Consider the following 22,636-nt stretch of genomic DNA (forward strand, 5'->3'; position numbering starts at 1 on the left):
ACACACATTCTTTGATGTTATTTTTTGAGCCACAACTCTAGAAATGTTGTCATAAGCATTTTATTATTTTTATCCACCTATTTCACAATATCATAGAAGATCCATGAAGATGCAAATAAGGACAAGTGCAACACTGTTACAGCGTTCAACGACCAAAAGCAAGAGAGAGAGAAAGTGACAGAGAGAGAGCAGAAAGAGAAGACAAAGAAGAAAACATAAAAACATTTGACTTTTTTTTTTTTTTTGTACTGGGGCACCAGAGCCCAGGCAGGCACTTTACATCTGGGTGTCAATCGTATGTGGGGCTGATGTCTTGAGGTAAAAAGTGAACAGAAGCACTGACTGTATTTAAACTCCAGTTCACTTTACTGCACAGTGTTAACAGGATATATATTTAGTGTAGTTGGGCAAAGTTGGAATCAAACCCTCACCTCTCACAGTGGGTGGCTTTTTTACCTTCTCTAAATGCTCTTCCTATGATGTCCATTTGTAACTTGCAGTGAACTCAAGAGAACTACAGATGAAACACATCCCATCTGTCATTTCATTAAAAACGCAAATCAAATGCTAAACTACGATCATTTTTCAGAGCCCATTGAAAACCAAGGAGGCAACCTGATCTCAACAATAGGAGCACAGAGCATCACAGCTGAAGGTAACACATTTCACTGGTGAAAGCTACAGTAGCTAACTACGCCCTGGTGTGCTAGCTTGATCATTTGCTGTAGTTGTTGTGCAGAAGAGTGCTGACTAACTTCATTATACCATCCACCGTTTGGTCTCCATCAGGCACTGTGACAGAGTTACCATCTGGTTATTTTTATGATGGAATATGACAACTCTGATTCGATTCAACTGTCTTCATTTATTTATTTTTTCTAATATCATATAAATAGAGGCTTCTTTTTTCTTTTTTACCAACTCTGTCTTCATAAAATGATTCTTTATGATGTAACTCCTAGCACAACCTAAACATAGAAATCTTTCTTATCGATACTTTCCATCCTGCATGATGTAAACATGGCATTAGCTTCTCTTGAAACACTGAGTCATAAATATTTCATCAGTTGAGGAAAAAAAGGGGCATCAGGATTTGAGGGTGATGCTGCAATTCAAATGCATCATTTATTTTATTTTTTTTATTTGTTTTGTTCTTTAGTTTGCTGAAAGAATGACAATAGCTTAAAATAGTAACAGATCTGGATGTAAAGTACAAAATGGTCATCATAGAATCAGTCCACCTCATATGCTTTGCCATGTGTTCTGTGAGGATCTGATTTACCAAAAAGACATCTGTGTGTTTCAGAGTGTGTCTGTTTCTTCAGTGACAGGAAATGTGACCTTGGTCATGCAAATATACTTACATTCCATCTGGTTTACATTCAAGGATACAACACAGTTTTATCAAACTCACTCAGGTTTGTCACAATTTCAGTGTCTGATTGGTGCTTAGTTAGACAACGAGTGTTCATTTCAGAGGTCAATGGAGAGCACTGCTTTGTTTAAGTTGCAAACAAAAACTCTGCAACTTGACTGTGAGGTGTGTGAGAGGCTACAGCGGGGGGGGGAGCAGACTGGCACAGAGCAACATTAGCAGAGATACATTACACAATATACATTTATAAGACCACTGTTTTACCAAATAATGGTATGCAATATAGAAAACATAAAAGTACACAGACATTACTCAACAGGATCATATACAGTTAAAAATGAAGAAAACTTATATTGTTTCCTATTGAGTGTTGAAATCAGTGTTACCATGACAGCATTTCATTAATCAGTTTTAGCATTAAACACGACCAACTGGACACAAAATAAGGAAAGACAGAACTTTGTGTCACTTTGTTGTAAGATTGAGAAACCCTTAGATATGGCATCACAGTTCATTCAGAACTGCTTTCAAACCCATCAAAGCCCTCTGCCTGAATGACCTTCTATGGTTATCTGGCCCAACAGATTATTACCTACAACACAGGTTGGTATATTAAACCAGAGCCAAACGATAATTTGTTATGGAATGTTTCCATTAGAGTCCTGTTCATGCCAGAAGTAGATCCACCCATGCAACCTTCACTAAGGTGATTCTGTGACTAAACTCACTGTATCTCACTGCAGAAGTAAACAGATGAGCGTGGACACCAACACAAAAAACAAAACAGATACACCACTCTTCACGACTTAACAGCTCCACCTCTCTGTCCACCAGAGAGCTTCCCATCCCCAAACAAACAAATATACTGTAAACTCCAATATGATACGCCTTTAAACTCCTGAATCGACTCCTAAATTGACCAAATCAAACGCGACCACCCATGGCCGACTACTCCCGGTCGCCCTTCACTGTTTGGGGCTGGAGGGATTGGATCTCTGGGCAGCGTGGCAGGGGTCCAGGGACTCCTTGGTGGCACCGCCATAGACATCTACGTCGTGGTCGGTCCAGGGGGCGATGTTGCCGAGCGCAGAGGAGCTGCACTCGGCCAGGGCGGCCACCTCTGCAGGCTTCAGCACCCGATCCCACAGGTTGAACTGGGAGAGCTCCCCAACAAGGGCCTGGGAGGCATCAAACCGCCCGCCCAGTGTATCCTTGGGTAGGAAGATGAAAAGAACAAAGGGTTGGATGTGAAAATGCTAGCATGAATATCAAGGAGACCAAGATTTGGTTATATTAAAATCTCTCTAAACAGCAGTGTTCTCCTGCCAAAAATGATTGGTTTTTATTCTGTTATTGATCTATTCAGCTGATCTTCAGATGCAATGGAAACGTGCAGTTTGGATGGCAATAATAGGTTCAGTGAGCAGAACAGAAATCCTGGAGGACCTCATCACAATACTAACCATTTCAAACATTTATCCCGTTTGTGGTGGAAAACTCAACCAAATACTTCCCACCAGAAATGTAGTTCAAACAAGGGTATCTAAAGAATTTTTAAGTACATATACAAGGGATTATATTTGGCCCGCAGTTTGATTTATTCATGTGTGTTGCACGTCAGCCTTGTAGCTTTAAATGACCACCAAGTAAGATCAGTACAGCTTGTAAATTATTATGATCTTATACTTTCAAAATATGCTACAAAACAACACTTTTTTTATTTATATTAATGGTGAATTGAAATTAGTATGCAATCTCTGATCTGGAGAACCACATGAAATACTGCTGTGGTTGTCTTCCCTGGTTAAATGAGAATGAAAATGCAGCTGCAGCTTTATCCATACACAGAAATATTGTGTTTTGATGATTCGCCCTAAATAAGATTAAAAAGCTTATCCCTACTTCAGAGCACCCTTGTGAGGGGAATGTCCTGGGATTTTCCCTATAAAATCTGGTCGACACATCCACACAGCAGCAATTCATCATTCATCCACAACACAGATTAATAAAGTATTCGCTCTCTTGCTCTCTCTCTCTAAAAAATATCCATTAAATCAAGTTGTGTTGCATCATTACAGCATCTTGCAGAATTGGACTCACAGCTCTCTGCTTTTATCCCTCATGCAGGGACGATGAGATGCAGAATGAGCTTTGGGTTGTTCTTTTGACACCAGGGAGGAGGGATAATGTCAGATTTCATAATGGTTATGTAATGAGGGTGTCTCACTAATGAAGAAGAGAGGCAGCCCGGTGTGAGGACAAACACCATTAGGTTTGTCTGTTCATGTGTGAAAAGCTATTGGTGCTACCTTAAAATAGCTCTCCCCACCCGACCATCCATCCATCCATCTCTTCATCCTTCATCCATCCATCTCTTCATCTTTCATCCATCCATCCATCTCTTCATCTTTCATCCATCCATACATCTCACATTTTCCCTATCAATCATTCATCCATTCATTATCATCATTGGTGCTCCCTGAAAATATCTCTCTCTCCAATCTCCATCCATCCATCCATCTCTTCATCCTTCATCCATTTATCCATCCATATGTGTCACATTTTCCTGGCCAATTAAACATCCATCCATCCATCTATTGGTCCATCATCCATCCATCATTCATCCATCCATTAATCTGCTGATCCATCCATCAGTTTTGTCATCTATAAAACTGATCATCCATCCATTCATGCATCCATCCATCAATTTGTCCATCCATCAAACTGTATGTACTTCCATTCATGCACTCATCCATCATCCACCCATTAATCTGATCCACCCATCAGTTTGTTCATCTATCCATGCCTTAATCTATACATCCATCTCCCATCCATCCATCCGTCTACCCATTAATCAATCCATCCATCAATCCATTCACTCGCTCATCTGTCCATTATCCATATCTTCATCCATTCATCCATCTCACCTGCTCCTGTCCAAGTATGAGGACTCCTCCTGGTTTGATGGGATGCCAGGCAGCCAGTCCCTCTCCCCTTCCCTTCATCTTTCCCCCCTGGTAGGCCTTCCACACTCCGTCCCTCAGGGTCCAGCTGACACAGATGTGCTGCCACTCATCCTGTGGTAGGGACAGAGGCAGCTGCGCCACCTACAGGTCAGAGAATACAGCAGCTGTGGTCACACCATCCTGTACAAAGTGAGTGGATGATTGAAATTCACTGAGCTACAACACATCAAGCTCGTGATTGGATATTGGGAAGGTGTGGGCAGCAATCAGGGCAGAATGTGGACACACTGGTGGTTTATGTCAGCAAACCTACGCCCTGTGGACAGTCCCAACCTGCCTTTCACCACAGTTTCAAACCCCCACTCCTCTCTGCCATGGGAACTATAAATGTAAGCACTATAAAAGGTAAGCATTAATGCACAACATAAAACAACAGCTGCAAAAAGCTTGCCTCTGTGCCGCGTGTCTGCAGTAAAGCATGTTTGTGGGCCCACCAGTGATGTGACAAATATCTAAAGACACTGGTTTCTCTTGGACTTTTGTACAATTTTTATTCAAGGTTTTTATTTGGGATGAAAAAGATTATATACAAAGTAATATTCCCATTTGCTGCTGTATTTACTCTGGGGTAAATCACTGGCCTAATAAATGTTTTTTTTTTTTACCAGTGATGCATTAAATGGGTGATAGGGCTTAGAGCGCGATCAGCACACATAATACACACCTTGTGCATCCAGAGAACCAACCACAGAACCTAAAATAAACTCTAATCCACATCATACTGACTGAACCAATAATTGGATGCTGTGACATTTTCAATTGTGCAGTTTGTTCTCTTCACCACTCATGTAACATGACACAAAGAAGTCGCTCTTTCACAGGAATGAACCTGCTTTCATTGTTCATTTTAATCAGTGAATCACACTGGGCCACAAACTAGCTTGCACTGCTCTGCATAATAAGCTAATAATGATTTCCATGCCAGGCTATTTTGCTTGACTAATTACAAGGAAACCTGCAGGGTACAAAATGTTCATTCTTTTTTTACTAGAAGAATCCATTAATTTCCATGCATAATATACAATTTCAGTTTCTTTTTTCTAGTCCTACAGCTTCACAAAATGTTTCTTTTATCCAACTGAGGAAAGATTCAAGCCCCCGTACCTTGTCGTTGATGAGCAGCTCCACAGGGTTGTGGACTCCCTGTAGCAGCACCAGCTCGTTGGGCTGCCCCGGCACTGAATAGGAGAAGGGGGTCCCGATGCCCCCTTCTTTGGCCTTCAACCACACGCAGGCGGTGAAGGCATACATCTCAGTTATCTCTTTCCTCACCAGACCGTACATGTAGTTAGTCCTCATGGGGAAGGAGAGGACGAAGCCATCGGGGAACGACGGCTCTGTCAGCGCTTTGGAGACACAGATGAAGGAGATAAAGAGAAAGAGCCAGACAGCATAGAGGGGGAGAGATAAAGGCAGGCAGAAAGAACCATGCATTAACGGCCAATTTATACAAGGACACTGGTATTTTTCTGTTCTTACTTGTCCCTGCCAGTTTTCACACACACACACATACACACACTCTCAGGGCTTGGCAAGAGCTCAAGTGTTACACTTAATGATCTGCCTCTGTAACTCGAGGCCACAGTGTAGCTCTTAAAGCAGAGAGGATGTGGAGACGGGGAGGTTGGAAGACAGACCAAGCTAAAAAGAGAATAGAAAAGTGCTTTTTCTTTCCTTTTTAACCTTTTTCTTTGCACCCCGTGAACTCTCAGTCTCACCTCTAGATTTTCATTTCTTCCATCGGCTCCCTTTTTTTCCAGTGGTTTTCACCTGCAGTTACCTTGAGCATCCAATTGAATTTTGTGAGCAAATTACCAACAAAACCCTTCAAAACCAATGTGATATCCCCAAACTACATTACTGCTAGCCAAAAGCTGAGGATCTTTAGTATAAACTCCTATAATTATGAAGACTTACAGGTTACAAGTAAGGGCAGAAAATGATTTCAGGGCATTTTATTTCCATTTCATTTATTTTTTGCTGTATCATTTTTATGTTCACCTCCTAGTCCTATTTGACATTTCACAACCTTCAGCACTCATTAATCACTTTATTTTAATCTACAGCTTATTCCCTGCTGCTGTGATGACACAGTTTGCCCACAGTGCTCATTAAAGTTTCATTTTAACCTTCTCTTTCAATGCTCTCACATACGTCAGCTAGGTGATGCAGTTGTTTACGCCCCTGTGTGCATCAGTACATCCACATATCCCATCCTTCATTTATCTACCCATTTACCCCTCGTCTTTACTCTCTCCCACTTTCTCCCCCTGACTCACTGTGTTCCAGCTCAGTGACGCGGTGGTTGACGGTGTCGATGCCCTGGTTGATCTTCTCGTGTTGTCCCTGCGTCTCCTTCCTCATGGCCTGACGCTCCTTTTCCAGCATCTTTATCTTCCTCTCCAGCTCCCCCTCCAGATCCTCCACCCTCCAAGTGCCCTTTCCTCGCCCGGGGGAACCCTTAGATGGGGGTTTGGGGGCGGGGGAGGCAGGACGGCGGGCCCCTGGGGCAGCTGCTGCAGGTGGGGAGGAAGCACTGCCGGTGGACGGAGCCGGAGTCTTGCCGGCGTTACCAGCCGGGCTGCTGCTGCCACTGTTGCTGCTGCTGCTGCTTGTACCCGCAGATGTGTCCGTGAGGTTTAAAGCAGCAGGGCCTATCTCAGCCTACAAGAGAGAGAGAAAGTGAGAAGTATAGTGAGTGTTTGAAATGTAAATGATGGAATGATAATGGCAGTTATCTGACAGTTGGTCGGCCGACCACTTTAGTCCAGACTGAGGCATCTCAACAACCATCAGAGGGATTGTCGTGACATTTTGTACAGACATTTGTGGTCCCCAGAGGATAAATCCTACCAACTTTGGCAATCCCTGATTTTTCCCCCAGCACCAGCAGCAGGGTGACATTTTTGTCTTTCAGTGAAATATCTCAGTTGGACAGTTGGATGGATTACCATGATATTTAGCACATGTGTTCATGTCCCCCTCAGGATGAATTTGAACAACTTCACTGATCCCCTGACTTTTCATCTTCATGTTATCACAAGGTCAAAAAAACTTGTCCAGTACTTTGGCATATAGAATATAATACAGTACACACTAACAGAACTGTAGAGTCAGTTTTGTTAGGAGTAGTGGAGTACTTCTTGTAGCTTCAAGATATTATTCACAAATAGTTCTTGTAAAATTTTCTATCATAAAATTGTTTTTCAGAAAATTGCCATATTTGTGACACAACACTAAATTTCTCTCAGGCCAATGAACAGCACGTCCTTCATTCTTTTAATTTCCTGTTTGCTTTCTGTATTGATTTAACCTCAGATTTCGTGATATGTTGTATTAATAAGGCTTCCTATGAATTTGGATTATGAAAAAATTCCTATGCGTACTTGTGTGCTCTTTTAATGTCATTATAAGCTCTGAAATTCCCCTTTATAATTTTGCCCTAATGAAGATCTAAAGACCAGATGCTTGGCTTTTCAATTAAACCTGTGGGTTGGACTTAATCAGGCAGATCCTTCCTTCCTCAGGATTAGATGGGTAGCACACACTCCACTTAAATACACAGACATCTTGGACTCAGCCTCCCTTACTGTGTGTTGATTGGGTGTTCAATATCAGTGATTATATTGATCAGTTAGGTTATGCAGCTCTGATTGTGACTGTCTGAACTGACAATTGATGAGCAGAGTTAGGGTCAATATAATCTCTGAAAGTGGACATCTGGTCTATTGTTCTTAATTTAATGACAGAAAAAAAAAATTGAGTGCTTCTCCCACTTATTTGCCCATTGCGAGGATCTTTGTTCCCGTCTGGCTGCGACCTAGAGGACCTGGAGACATTTAACATAAAGGAACAAGAGCCTATTCCTGTCTTCATTGTAGAAACATAAATAGAAGCATTTTACTATTCATGACAGTAGTGGTGGTTATAAACTGATAAAGCAGCAGCACAGAGGTGTTACAGTGGTGATAGTAGCAGCCCAGCAGCAGCAGTATTAGTATTCATAGCAGAAGTTGAAAAAAGAAGGTGTTGGTGAAGCGGCAGTAAAGAGAGAGGTGCTGCTGTTAGTGTGGATGAGACGGCTGATATATAATATCAAGAGAGTTGCTGAGGCAGGACTGGATCCTGGAAGTCCAGGATATAAATTCACACTGACGGAGACAACCTTGTAACTGACTGTGCTTGGAGAGAGCTGGCAGTGATGCAGCAGTGTGTGCATGTGTGTGTGTGGTTATAAGCCTCCCTATGTCTCAATCTCAGCACACACACACACACACATACACAGGCCAAGAACCTGCCTCCCCCCCTCATCACCACCACCACCCTCCTTCCTGTCCAGCCAGCTTCATCTTTTATTTATGTGACTATCCTGCTGTTGGTTGCGGAGGCAGAGGGGAGATGCGGCTGACACGCCGGGGGAGTGCAGAGGGGTGTTAAGGGCCAGCAGGTGGAAAGATTTCCCATGGGTCCATGGGCAGCGTGCGCAAGACACGAGGAGCGCCTGTGTCACGAATGACTTGTCAGAGGAGAGGTGAGGTGAAGATAAAAGAGGGAGGGAATGATAAAGAGAAGGAGGGAGGATGTGAGAGAAAGATTATTGCACCTAAGATGATGAACACAGACACCACTGCACAGGCCTGTAAACCTTCTCTCCGTCATTATTTCTGAATGCAGCCAGTGTGGCAGTGGGCGGTGGGATGTTTCTAATCTGAATATTACATTTTTTTGTAAAGTTTAAAAAGAAATTGAGAGAATTATTTCTCCACTTTTACCAGAGTTTTAAACTGCAGTTCACAGTGAATAAACATTAAGACAATTGGCTGTTTAATAGTCAGACACAGGCCTAATTTAGTCTCTGGACTAGTGAACAGTGAACAGTGGCTAATTCATAATTCTGGTTTCAGTCCAAATCTCCTGCGGTAAAACAAAACTCTAACAGGAGGCAAACAGCAAGAACAACAGGTTTTGCCAAACTTTGTCTCGGCTTTGCGCGGTGTCTTTACAGTTACCTCTAGTTTCTCAATGCGGTCTTTCAGGTCCATGATGGCCCTGGCCAGCTCCTCCACAGCCCTGGCCGTCTGCAGCTGCGCCGCGGCGGAAGAGCTCACATCATCCCCGGCCATGACGCGGCGGTTGCCGCTCCAGACTCCGATGCTTCGCTCCGGGACGCTCCTCTCGTCCTCCAGGCCACTCTCACACTCGCTCAGCTTCCCCGTCAGCTCCCGGATGGTCCTCTGATCCATGAGGATCTGGTCGTTCTGCTGCAGGACCGTCTGCCGGAGCTCCTCCGCAGTGGTCCGGAGATAAGCCCAGTCCTCATCCCCGGTTCCGTACAGCGGTTCATCCGCCTGCTGCTGCTGCTCCCGACGCTGCCTCAGGTCTTTAGTCTTGCAGTCTCCGACCGGTACAGGTGTGCAGATCAACCGGCTGAAGCTGAACTGTTTCGCGGACCCTCCTCCTCCTGTCTCCTCCCCGAGGTTGAGCTCGTTCAGAGTGGGAACTTCCAGTCCGATTCCGCCGAGCCCGTTCCCTCCGTCGTAGGACTCGGCGCCGTGGAGAGCGCCCAGCGGCCCGGCGTGAGCCACCGACCCGGGCTCGAGAGGCTGGAGCAGCGTCTCCGATGTCAGGGTGCCGTTGTCGCTGAGAGGCGCGGCGCGTTTGCGGGGATAAACACTGGCAATGATGCAGATGACAGCGCCAAGGAAGGCCAGGGAGCCCGCTCCCACAAGCACCACCACGAACTTCATTATGACTGTGGAGAGCGATACAAAAGATTATGGTTCAGGGAGGAAGGCGGACACGCTCACACAGAAAAATGCTGTTTTCGGATGTTGACAGAGGCTACAGAGAGCAGCATCCATAGAGCCAGCATTACATGAACCACGATCTACTAAGTCGATTAACGAAATCAATCTGATATATCAGATTAACCACGAGAGCTGTCCGCTGTAAAAATGTGGCACTTACCTTGAGAAGATGTTTTCCAGAGGCGCTGCTGTTTTCCTCTTTCCGTCCTCTGTGTGTCCTAATATCGATGGCACCGCGCTGTCTGGACCAGAGATGCTCCCTCTCCGTCTCCGTGTTGCTAAGCTGCTCTCCTCCGTGCGTTACCATGGGGACCGTGGGAGAGGAGGAGCGAGGCTCTGGGCATGCGTCAGTCAGAGCAGAGGTGAGCCTCCAGCAGCAGCGTGAACAACCAAGGCAGTGATGGATCAATGTGTGCAGTGTGTGTGTGTGTGTGTAAGACAGAGAAGCTGGAGAGTGGAAAATGTAAAAAGCAGAATGTTTAGTGTTTTGACTCGATGTTGTGATAAAATAAAGCACTTTGGTTTGCAGAGACGCTGTTGGTTTGAATAAATCTATCACAAAAGGCAAAAATAAAAATGTTTAAAAACTCAAATCACATGAAGAACGGGCCACCAGCTCCCACAAGTACAGTCACAATAACACGTTTCATGGGAAAAAAGAGTTCACAACCATAGTGAGGAGAGAGACGGAGCAGAACAGAAGACAAAGAAGGGAAAACAAAAAGATCTGGGACCTTAAACACAAAGGTTTTTTGGACTGAGTAGGAGAAGATGAAGAATGTGTTTTCCTCAAGAGGCCGTGCAAACTAATACTCACCCACTGCTGCCAACAGATCTGACCCTGACGCAATGGTCCTCTGTGGCCTTGTTTAGCAAACAAACATTCACACTCAAAAGTTTTTCTTCACAGGGTGGAAAAAAACACTTTTAGACTGTTCGCTCTTGACAGTTTAAATGGAGACGTGCAGTCTAGGATGGATCTCCTCCTGGTTCGCTGCACCTATGGGACATGGTGAATCTGCCAATTAGCACAACATGAAAGGAGAAAAAAAAATCCAGCCTCAGGCAGAAATGACCTGAGATATCAGTCTGTGAGTCTTCATGAGTTCCAGGAGTTACCAAAATTAATTTTGTTAGTGAACACACTTTCCTTTGACTCATCCATACTTCACTTCGAGTGACAACAATAAACCAAAAGGAAAAAAAAACACACACACAAACAGACATGTTAGCAGCTCTGTGAGGTTGTATTAAGACACAGTGATGAGGTAAATGCTAATGTTAACATGCAGTAGGTATAATGTTTACCATGTTCACCATCTTAGTTTACTTATGCTAATATTTGCTACGTAGTACTAATCACAATGCACAGCTGATGGGAATGTCCAAAGTATGTTGATCTGATGATGGCGCTAGATGAAAAGTCGGCATGAACAAAGTTAAATCAAGTCATCACGGAAATCCACTCAACACATATTTCTCTCAAAACCACAAATGTCAACCTCATGGTGCAGCTAGAGGAACAGTCAGAGACTCACCAAAGTCATTAAGATTCACCCTCTGGGCACCATAAGTGTCTGCACAGAATTTCATGGCAATCCTTCAAATACTTGTTAAGATATTTCAGTCTGCTAGCAAGGCTAAAAACGTGAAGGTAAAGTACTGCATGTCTTGTGATGGCATTGAGCCGACTGCTGGTGGAGAAATTCTCTGCCTTTTCATTTATTATATGACTGCTGTATTTCAGGACAAGTCTGCAGGGAAGCTGTCACGCTTTGATTCTGAAAGACCGATGTTTCAGAAAGGTAACCTAACCTCATGAAACAGGATTTCAGTATCTAAACAGAGTGAACAGGTGCTAACATCTACAAAACTGCAGAGAAAAAACAGTCCTCTTTCTTCACTTGCTTTACTTCTACAACACGCTACATATTTCTCTACTTGCAGTGTTAGTGGACAAATTAGGTCTATTCTTTTTATTTTAGACCACACTGTTTACGTTTACAGTATCTAGCTAAAGCGCTAAAATGTGAACGTAAAGGTTGATTAAACCTCTGAATCACAAAAGCTTAGCCCATTCCTGTGTCAAAACCTAATGAACACATTAGATGGTTTGAAATTTAGCTTAAACCTCCAACATAATCAGAGGCTCAAACACCACTCCAGGAAGGCTTCCCTGCAGTGACCAGTAGCCCAGATTGTGGATTAATCTCGAGAGATGCCTGATGTTGCAGATGTGGGCCATTCGTATCAAACCACTATGACTATTTTAGCTCCATCTGGCTCATAAGCCCGGTGGTATCCTGCCAGGGAGGGAACAGACAGGAGAGACGAACAGAGGGAGCACAGGAAAGAGTGAAATATTCTGTCACTTCTCGCTGCCAGCCTCTCTCCTTTTCATATCCATTCAAACAGTGGAGAAATAAAAAACTGCCTGTGGAAAAGAGTAAAGGTGTTTGAGCTAAATGTATATATTCATCACAACATCAAAACAGTCAGAGATGAACACCCAGGCGTGATGACCTTAATGTCACCCCAGCCCTCACAATCCTGCAAACAGACTGCCCTGCTCTGACTCTGAATGGATCAAAGTGGCTCAACAGTGCCTCCCTGTGGTACATTTGAAAAGTACATCAATATCACCACTACATCATTATTACTGTTAGCAGGGGAAATGAAAAAAGTGAGCCTGCAGTGTATCCGTTTTTAGTTTAGTTTTTCTTATCTGCAAAGGTCTAAGACTGCTTCTACTTTTTATAAAAAAAACCTTCTGAAACTGAAATCCCTTGTATGTGAGTCATGTATTATGCAAGTCTATTCAAATGTGCATTACTCATATTCACTTTAAAACTGCACTGATCAACATTTCTGATTTAACAGTGGGTCATGTCATTGTATGTAATGGTGTAACTCATACTAATGAGCTCACAGAGGATTATCACCTGACTCTAATGGGAGCATTTTCACTTTTTCCAGCTGATTGTTCTGTTTTTGTTTGTTTTTAAGCCTCATTTCCAGTCACAGCAGCAGCTCACTACCTGCCCAGTACCAAACAGCAAAGGAAGCTGGTGATTAGCTGGTGAACACAGTGGAACATTGAGCAGCTAAATGAGCCTGATATTTTTCTAAGAAGTTGATGAAAACCAACACTAAGCTAGAAGGAGAGAGAATATTGGACTTGGATTCATCACTTTGTCAGAACCATGACTCCAAACTGGTGTTAAGGTGACTGTATGTATAGACTAATGTCTGTTGTGTGCAAATAGGACCATGTTATCTTCCTGCTACAATCCTGCTCAGCTGTGCAGGGAGTTGTGTGAGCTTTTTTACAGCAGAGATGAAAGGAAGGGATTGAACTGTTGTACCTTGCATTCAAATTTGAAACACTTTAAGAGGATAATGTTGCTTGCTGACGACTTGTTTGGTCCGGCTTTTAAGCTGTTTAACACTTGTCAGCCCAGACACAGAAACAGTAGGGTTTTCTTTTTTCAGAGTACCAATTTGTACCAACGAGATATACATTTTGCATATTTGAACTTACTATATTTACTATATGTAAAGACGACTTTAATTCTCTTATATGTTCATTCAGAATCCTGTATGCTGTAGAGCACCCCTAAGCCGTACATTTAAGTCTACTTAGAGGCACCAAAGTATGACACCAGTTGAAACAGCCAAAGAAAGAGCTTTTACAGAGCTTTTAATTAAAAGCCTCGTACAAGAAACACACAGAAAGCAACAACAGTAACAGTTAACATGACACTGAATACATAATCTGTACAATAAGGGTTTGCAAAACATGCTTCAGAAGTTCAGATACATTACAATGTCATCATTATCCTCCACGTCCTTGTCATAACCGTCAATACAATGTACATAATTCATATTAGCATAAAACCAGACAAAACTGCAGTCTTGACACATTAAAATCAGTCAGAGTTTGCCTTCTGATCAAACCCATATTGGACTATTAAAAAATGGCATTCAAATTAACAGCATCACATTAACATTATTATGCATATTTTTAAAAAAAACTATTAAAAGTACAGTACAAAGGAAAAAAAAACAGCTTAAAAAGCACAACTTTCAATTCATTAAGCATCTTAATCAATACATTTAAACAAGGATCCTTCCTTTTTTCCAATTAGTGCCAAATAAATCTAGCACTTAAAATTACATCACATATAAATGTAAAACAATTCAAAAGGGAAAAAAAAGCTTTTAAAAAAATGAAATAATAAAATCAAGAGCCCTATTTGGTTGAAAGATAGGCCACTAAGTTGAGTTGTGCTACCCCATATGAGAAAGAAAAAGAAGAAAAACATTGCTATCAACAGTTGGAAACGTCGCCTAGCAGCCTAATACCTTACACATCTACCAACTGCAAGTCACTTCTATCCACCACTTAAAGATATTAAAGATATAGTAGATGAAAAAATCTATTCCAAGTCACGATATATCCATTTGGAGAAGAAAATAATCCTTTGGGTCATCATATTTCTGGAAAATAAAGAGGATTCAGTCTGTTCCCACTTTGTCAAATCAGGATTTAAGTTAAGCACTGTCCTTCTTAAGGAGTATCTTTATTTAAATTTGAGCTATTGACCATTTCATAATAGTGTCTGTCACTTTTTCTTCATGTAATGGATATGTCATTTTGGAATAAATCCTTCCATGTGTAACCTATGAGAGTATTGAGACAGTATTGACAACAACTACAGCCATCCAGTACATGACAGGAGAGGAGGCGATATCTTCCTCGTCAGTGTTTAACAGAGACACGGAGAATACCGCACAAAGCTTTTGGAAAAAGAAGACAACAGAAACCGTTAAAAGTTACTACAGTTTGTAATAATGTAATCCTTAAGGTTACCATGCTAAAGTCACGGCTCAAGGAAGTGGTTTTTCTATCATGCTCTGAGTGACAGGAGCTGAGTTAGACGAGGTAAACGTCACCTGGAGTGTAGCTGGGGTTGAATGGAGCAGCTATAAGGCAACACATGCGGAAGATTTATTAAATATTGTAACACACAGGTACACCAGAGTAAGAGCCAAGGTCTGGGAAGGTCTAGACAGAGCAGGCAGCACCAGAGGAGGGTTTGCAGTCTGCGTATAAAGGGTTAAGCTCTTTTTGAAGTACTTTAGATACTCATGAAGGTCAAAAACATAGTCCAAATCTTTGATCACTTTCAAGATTTCAGGCATTTTAGCTGAAAAAAACCCACAGAGAACAAGCTCAGGAGAGGGTCACGGTAAAGGACATGTGGGTGATGGATCAAAACTTCAGAGATCAAACTTTTTTCCTAACCAGGCTGCCTGACACACTTTCTGTATTTGGAGAAAACAGTTGCACCAACTTTGTTTCCTCTCTAGTCAGAAAACAAAACATCACGTACTGAGTCATAGGTTTTTGCCTTAAAGAAGTAAGCGCAGCAAGGCAGGAAACAAAACACTTGGTCCACTAGGAAAGTGAAATGAAGCATTTGATCAACTGTAAACTGGTAAAGTGGCTGGAGAAGTACGTAGTAGATAAATTTATCACCCACAGACAAAATGATACTGTAACCACAAGTGAAGAAATAACCAGGTCAAAGATCACGGTGTAAAGTCTCTGTTCAGAGACTTCAGCAGAAAAGATGCTACCAAAAACAGGAATCCAGAACAAAGTTGTCTGGTTCAAGGACGGTCTTGTTACCCTTACCCTCCATGCAGACATTTGTGGCTATAACACAACAAAATGCTCAAGAATTTAAGTGACATGGTGGCTAGAGTTTGAACAACAACATCAACCAAACCAAGAGCAGAAAGGGAACCTCAGCTACCATCAAAAACCAACTATGCAACATAAACAACACCAGAGGCTCTGGGACCTTGGATAATTTTGACTTGGAAAGTACTTGAGTCTAAATAGAGAAAAGAGCAGAACATTCTTCAATACCAGTGGTGTTAGGTCCTTTGTTGTCACCATTCACAGAAGCTTTTAGACAGATAAGACGTTTATCAAAATGTTCCCCAAAATTTTAACTTTGTTTCACCAATACAAAAATCTCAGATGCATTTATGGTGTTTATGATATATCAAAAAAGAACTGGCACAGTCACCAATTTCAAGCACCTAGTCTAATAGACAGTTATTGGGTAAGTTGACAGAAAACAACCTTTGTCCTCAAATTATTGGCAAAGTCTTGGCCTGGTTCAGTTTCTCCAGCCCTTTAAGTCGCAGGACACTGTGAACCATGCTACATTAACCATTTCTAATGAAACTAGCACTTGAGAACATACAAATAAAGCTGTTAAGCTAAAAGACTGACCAGAAACATCCAAAGGAACCACGCAAGGTGGAAAGCTATTTGCTCTACCTGGCAATTTGGAAGGCAAACAGACAAACTTGACAGTCACTACTGATTTTCACATGTCAAAACTACCCGGGTACATGTTCCACAGACTTCAAACACCTACCAGGTAGCTCACAGGTTCAACAAACTTCAGCCTGAACTGTGTTCAGCTCATGGACCTTCTAGACCTTGACAAGTTGAGAAGTTACATGGCGCAAATCTGGCATAAAGAGAAAATTTCTTAACTGCAGGCCAGTTTAGAGTCTTGGTGGACGTTACAGAGTTGAAGAAGGTGGTGGGTTTGTGAGAAAACAAGGCAAGCAGGGAAAGACGGCAAGGACAGCAATAACTTAAAAACTATTGTTTTTGTATATTCTTTTGCAGCTTTTAAGGTTGTGCGTGCATATAAATACTTACTCATACTGTATGTATATGCATGTGCGTTCAAGAGAGCAAGAGGAAAAGGCCTTGAAAAATTTATGAACTACATAAAATAGGTCATTTTTCGATGCAGTCAAGTGCATTGCATTTACCTCGCTGTATTGATGCAATATATGAGAGTCCAACTGTGTTAAGTGCAAAAACACATCACCTCATTTATCATTAACAAGCTGGACTTCCAATGAGACTAGGGGGCAGGAAACTGGCGTAACACCTTAAGGCTGCCTATAACAGACTTCGCAGCAGAGCATGTATCTAAATAGTATTTGTTTCTTTCACATGCTCCAAGTGTGCTTGATAACAGCTCATCCAACACTCCAGATGGGCAAGGGTTTCCATTTATGTTACACCACAACAAGCCAAACTCAGCATGTCTGGTGCAAGTGAAAGAAAATAAATACAATTTCTATCCAAGTCTGTTGCAAAGAGTCAGTGCTGTGCAAGTGGACAAAATATGGCAATTTAAGTGACAACAAGGGCATATTAGCTGCCCTTTTTCGAATTTATACATTTTCATTTAAAAAAAAATATGCTCTTTTTTTACTATTCAATGGCTGGGCGGTGTAAAGTTACATTACATTTCATTAATCATTACACAAATATGGACACACCTTTGAGGACAAGGTAGGAGGGGGCTGAAGTGGCAACACTGGCATGATATTTTTCTATCATCAATGGCATTCGACTTCATAACATCTGATCTCCTATGGCTTGGCTGGGGAGAGGTCATCAGAGGTGGCGGCAGGGGAAGAGGCATTTTCGGGGCTACCGGAAGGGGAGGCCGGGCAGGAGGCAGGGGAGGGGAACTCTTTTATGGTGACAGTGACGAGGTTGGTGGTGACATCAGTGACCACCACATCCTTGCAGCTTGGTGCCATTTGTGGGTGCCAGTCAGGGTCTCCCTCCGCGGGCACCCTTTGGGGTTCGATGGGAGCAGAGCTCTGGTCCCCTTGGGCAACAGAGGGGACACTGGTCGGCAGCTGGCGTTTACTCCTGCGTTGGCGGGGATTTTTCCTGCCTCCCTCTGAGGGTGCCGAACGGTCCAGGGCACTCTCCTCCTCCTCGTCGTCCAAGGAAGAAGAGGGAGAGGAAGGGAGGAAGGAAGACGCTGGCACCACTGGGTTTGCATCTGAGGACGGGGCAGGGGCAGAATGCTTGGCGCTCTGGCCCTTCTGGGTCTCTGTGTGAAGTTTACTGGGCTTGGGACCCTCGCTGGAAGGTGAGGTTCCAGTAGTGGGCTGGACCTGTGCAGCCGAGGCGGTGGGAGATTTTCCTTCAGAGCCACTGGAGCTGGAAGGAGAAGGAGGTGACTGGTACTGAGAGCAGTTGGTGCGGCTGTCCCTGGCTCCTGTGCTGGAGCATGACCCCGGGTGGGAGTGGAAAGGCACAGGGCCTCCAAACTGCAGCCCAAATGGCTTCCCGTACATTGGGAACCCCAGCATCTTCTGAGGAGGCTGAAAAGGTCTATAGGGGGCCTCTCCCTTTTTCCCAATGATGCGATTGCGGGAAGGGATGTTTTGGCGTCCTGTTGTAACATTCCTACTCCCTGCAGCTGTGCCACCCCTACCTGGCTTGTCAATGACCTTCAGATTGAGAATGATTCGACCTCTCTTCACCTCCCGGGGTTTGACTCTACGGTTGAGGATGCGGACGGTCTCGGAGAAGGGGGAGACATGCATGCGGGAAGGGAAGCCACCAGGGCTGGAGAAAGTAGGTGCCATGGGGTCTGCGCGAGGCAGAGGACGCCTGGACATCCGGTGGCAACGGTGGATGTCCTTCTTCAGCTTGTGGGTGGCTGCGAGGGAGTTGAGTTTAGGGGAGGGTGCCACAGTTGAGGAAGAGGAGGACGAAGATGGCAAATGATGAGGTGAGGCAGAAGAGGAGGGAGCTGCTCGGCTGGAAGTGGACACAGAGGAACGCGATGTACTCCGGCGGGTGCTGGAGGCTTGGCTGCTGGTCCTACTTTTCTGAGCACGTGCCTGGAAGAAACAATACAGTTAAGAAACCATTGTTGAGTCAGCTTCACTTCTGTAGAAAAGGTAACAGCTAGTCTGAAAACTGGATTGCGCAATACCCACTTTGTTTCTAACAAACATATTTTTTGTGATTTGTAGGAGATAGCACATCATGGTCTCTAGGTTTAAACAGGTTTGACCTAGTCTTGGTTTTAATTTGGTCCTCTGATCTGAAAATCAAAGCCTACATGGACCTGACACCTAACCAGAAAGTCCGGCCACTAATTGAGTATTTCTAATTGAAAAAATAAAAACCAATGTATCAGAACCCTCAATTACTGCTCTAGTTGTTGATGCTACTTTAAATGATCCTAAAGTGCCAGTGCAGCTCAAACTACAGCTCAAATTGGAACTGATTATAAAAATATGCCATATCATATCAGATTTTTCAATGGCCAAAGGTCACTGGCCTTAACAACTACCCGACTGCGCTGCGCCTGCTCCAAGTTGATCTGTAAAAATGAAAATGGCAGTGTGACAAACAAAGTAGCACAGCACAAATGCATCCCTACAGTGCTGACTTCTATTCATGTTGTATTCTAAAGACAAGAAACAGCAGTGTTGACAGTGATGAATGTTGTGAGTACAAGAATTAAAATAAACTTCAAACAGGCAAGAAAAGCTGCTTCCAGTGGGCTGACCTTATTCTTACTTTAATAGTAACAGAAACCACAAACAGAACTTTCCACTCTCCTGTAAGGTGCTGCTACCTTAGAGGAGTTAGGTTAAATAGATTCTTAAAAGCTTAAATTACACTGTAAATCAGAATCCAAGGCTCATATTCATGCAGATATAAAACATTGAAAACTACCTTCATGACAAAGTTTTTGGGTTTTGGTCCCCGCTTCTTCGGCCCGTGCAATTCCCTCTCCCGCTCCCTACAAAAAAAAAAGAAAGAAAGACAGTTCACTAACGCACAATACAGATGTCAAACACAGGCTAAAAAAAGAACAAGACAACATGAGCAAATATGAGACAAATCAAAAGAGAAGATGAAAGATGTGGGTGTGTGAAAGTAGAACAGCGAGGCAAAGAGAGCCTTTGAAGCCATGTTTGGAGGCAACCGGTTTCTCGGTCTTCACGTGTCCATTTAAGTTTCCACTTGATGTGTCATTTATCTTTGTCTTTTTTATGGAGTCCGTTTTAGCCTCCATTTTAGTTTACTGTAAACATCTACTCTCAGCACATCAGCACAAGTGGCTTGGCAGCAGATATAAAGGACTTCAGCTCAGAGGGACTTTTTACAATCAGAGGGGAGAGGAAGAGGAATGTAAAGACACTAACAGAGCAAGCACAAGCACTTACAGTAAGACACAGAGGAGTTAACTGAAAAGTTCAGAGTTGTACAAAAAGACAACCAAGAACTGAAATGAGCAAAACTCAGATTCATGATATTTGAGGAATCAAAATTAAAGTGGACACTGACAAACTATAAGTACACAATGAGCGCAACAAGACATATATTTTACACATGGTGTGTGTGTGTGCACCCATCATGTACCAGCTTTACTCACTTTTGCTCAAAGCCCAGGATCAGCCTGTGATCCAGAATGTTCTCCTCTGGCTCCCAAGTGCTGTGCCTGAACGAGAATGGAGCAACGTGAAGAAAACACACAACAAAGGAGACATTTTACCACAAAGGAATTTTGCACCAAACCAGACTTAATCAACATTTTCAGCTTAATATGTGGACCAAGCCTACCAACACAGATAAATGCCTCACTGTAGAGAGACTGAGAGTTATGAAATAAAATCGTCATTAAGAGGAGCACTTACTTCATTGCCCATCCTTTCCATTTTACCAGGTATTCAATTCTTCCCTGCAAGAAAATGACAGGTGGTGGATTAGCAAAAACAGCTCATATGTGACAACTCGGAGAGAGAAAGATTTTTAAAAATCCCTTAAATCTGGAATTAATTTGCAGCAGCCTCCTTTTAGTTGCTCAGTCCTTAGTCGTACATTTATGTGCATTTGGGAGTTGCTGGGTTTCAGTTGTGTCCTTTACACATAACAACAAACTTCTGTATGTTTCTGATTGTTCTGTAAACCCATATATTCTCAACAAAGTCATACATTTTCACAAACCTTTCTTTTCCTACAGAAGTAACCTGCGCTCCATGGCTCAAACATTACATATAGGTATTTCCAAAAAAGATGAGTCTCTCTTATCAACATGCATGAGGAGCTCATCTTAAACCTATGTAAGCCTGTAGATTATAGGCATCTCAACAAGAAGGGGTGCAACTGTTAAGTTCTAGCAGGAAATTCAGAGGTAACTGGAGGCCTGGTGGGCCTGTTGGTTAACACCAGTCACTTAAGATGGTATCCTGCCATCATTAACAGGGTCTTTCCCAGTGAACAAGCCATAAAGGACTGCTAAACATTGAGACCAAAAGACCTCCATCAGCTGTGGTTGATACACTCCTTTCGCTTCACTGGGTGCAGGGACTAGTGTTTTGGAACCATCTTTCACAGCCTGCAGAAGAAAGCAAGAGTCTTCAACGTGGGTCAAACATGCACCTCTTCTACAGGCTGTAAAATGAAGATTGTGACCGTATAGCTTTAGCTACCATTAGCTGGCAGAGAAGTCAGGCCCCTCCATTTCAAAGCACAGCCCACATCCCATCGGCTGGGCTGCCTTGTTCTTTTGCAGCTAGCCCCTTCTTTGTGTCGCTGTTTTTATTGCCCTGCTAAAGCCTGGATATACGAGCCCTGGCTGGTAGCCTTGCTAGTTAGCTTCTAGCTACTTGTGACTGGCAAAGTAAAGGCATCCGCCAGCCACAAGGCCTCTATAGCATTGCATAGGCGCAAGAAGACAGCCCCGAGCCTATGGACTGGAGCAGTGCCGCGCCGTGCCGTGCTGACCGCGGCCAACATCTGCAGGCAGTCAAAAGACGCGGGACGGCGGCGGTATGGCTCACCTTACGAACGCGGCGTTTCAGTATGGCTTCCGCGGCGAAAACACGATCCCCCACCGCCGAGAGCTCCATCTTTCATGCCCGAACTAAGCTACCTGTCTGTGTTTGCCTCTCTCCAGACGACAAGCTCTGCTGTCTGCTCGGGCCGACCACAGCCAAACTGTGTGTGAGGCGGCAGACACACACTCTCACTCACACACACACATACACACACTCCACTACAGCAACGGCGGCAGCAGCAGCAGCGGCGGCGGCGGCGCGGCCAGCCTGCTGTCTGTCACGTGGCCGGGGTCAGCCCCTCTGGTCGTCCTGGCAACGACAAAGACACGCACGAGGATGCAAAGAACCGCGCGCTGCTTTGAGCTCTCATCATCCCTGTGTGATGACAGGCGGCGCCATGATAACTCCTCCCTGGACGCAAGGAAACTTACCGAGTTTACGTTATAACTAAGGATAAAACATCTCCAACTGCAAGCAGCAAAAGAAAGTTTTAATTACCAACCACTCACCTCTGTCCAGAGCCGTAGCCATGGTTTTAAAAACACTGAGGGTATGACTTCATGTAAGGGCACATCACATAGACCTATTGGTGATGAAATTATGCAGACCCAAATGATAAGGAGTAAACCTGTGGCTTTTATTCCTTTTTATTTATTCAGTTAAATGTGTCATTTTTATTAATTTTATTTTACACCATAACTCTGTTTAATAACAACTCT

General features: G+C 43.4%; 1 protein-coding gene across 1 annotated transcript; it reads right to left on the reverse strand.

The window, feature by feature from the left end:
- Positions 1-44: 44 nt before the first annotated feature.
- On the reverse strand, positions 45-22,353 carry nptxrb (neuronal pentraxin receptor b). Its single transcript, XM_051070256.1, has 11 exons — positions 21,921-22,353; positions 20,775-20,818; positions 20,513-20,578; positions 19,810-19,876; positions 17,695-18,962; positions 11,026-11,072; positions 9,411-10,153; positions 6,681-7,065; positions 5,506-5,747; positions 4,303-4,482; positions 45-2,586 (listed from the first exon to the last, which is right to left on the reverse strand). The coding sequence occupies exons 1-11, from the start codon at positions 21,987-21,989 to the stop codon at positions 2,341-2,343; spliced, it is 3,357 nt and encodes a 1,118-aa protein (XP_050926213.1). The 5' UTR covers positions 21,990-22,353; the 3' UTR covers positions 45-2,340.
- Between the last annotated feature and the right edge of the window lie 283 nt (positions 22,354-22,636).

The sequence above is a fragment of the Lates calcarifer genome, linkage group LG5, assembly GCF_001640805.2.
Source record: "Lates calcarifer isolate ASB-BC8 linkage group LG5, TLL_Latcal_v3, whole genome shotgun sequence".
Classification (NCBI taxonomy): domain Eukaryota; kingdom Metazoa; phylum Chordata; class Actinopteri; family Centropomidae; genus Lates; species Lates calcarifer.

Bases quoted from the DNA above. Each gene is read 5' to 3' on its own strand.
- nptxrb (XM_051070256.1), bottom strand. From the start codon at position 21,989: ATGGAGCTCTCGGCGGTGGGGGATCGTGTTTTCGCCGCGGAAGCCATA. The intron at 19,877-20,512 runs GTGAGTAAAGCT...TTTTTTTTGTAG, and splicing joins ATCCTGGGCTTTGAGCAAAA to GGAGCGGGAGAGGGAATTGC. The intron at 10,154-11,025 runs GTGAGTATTAGT...CGCTCTCCACAG, and splicing joins AGATCTGTTGGCAGCAGTGG to TCATAATGAAGTTCGTGGTG.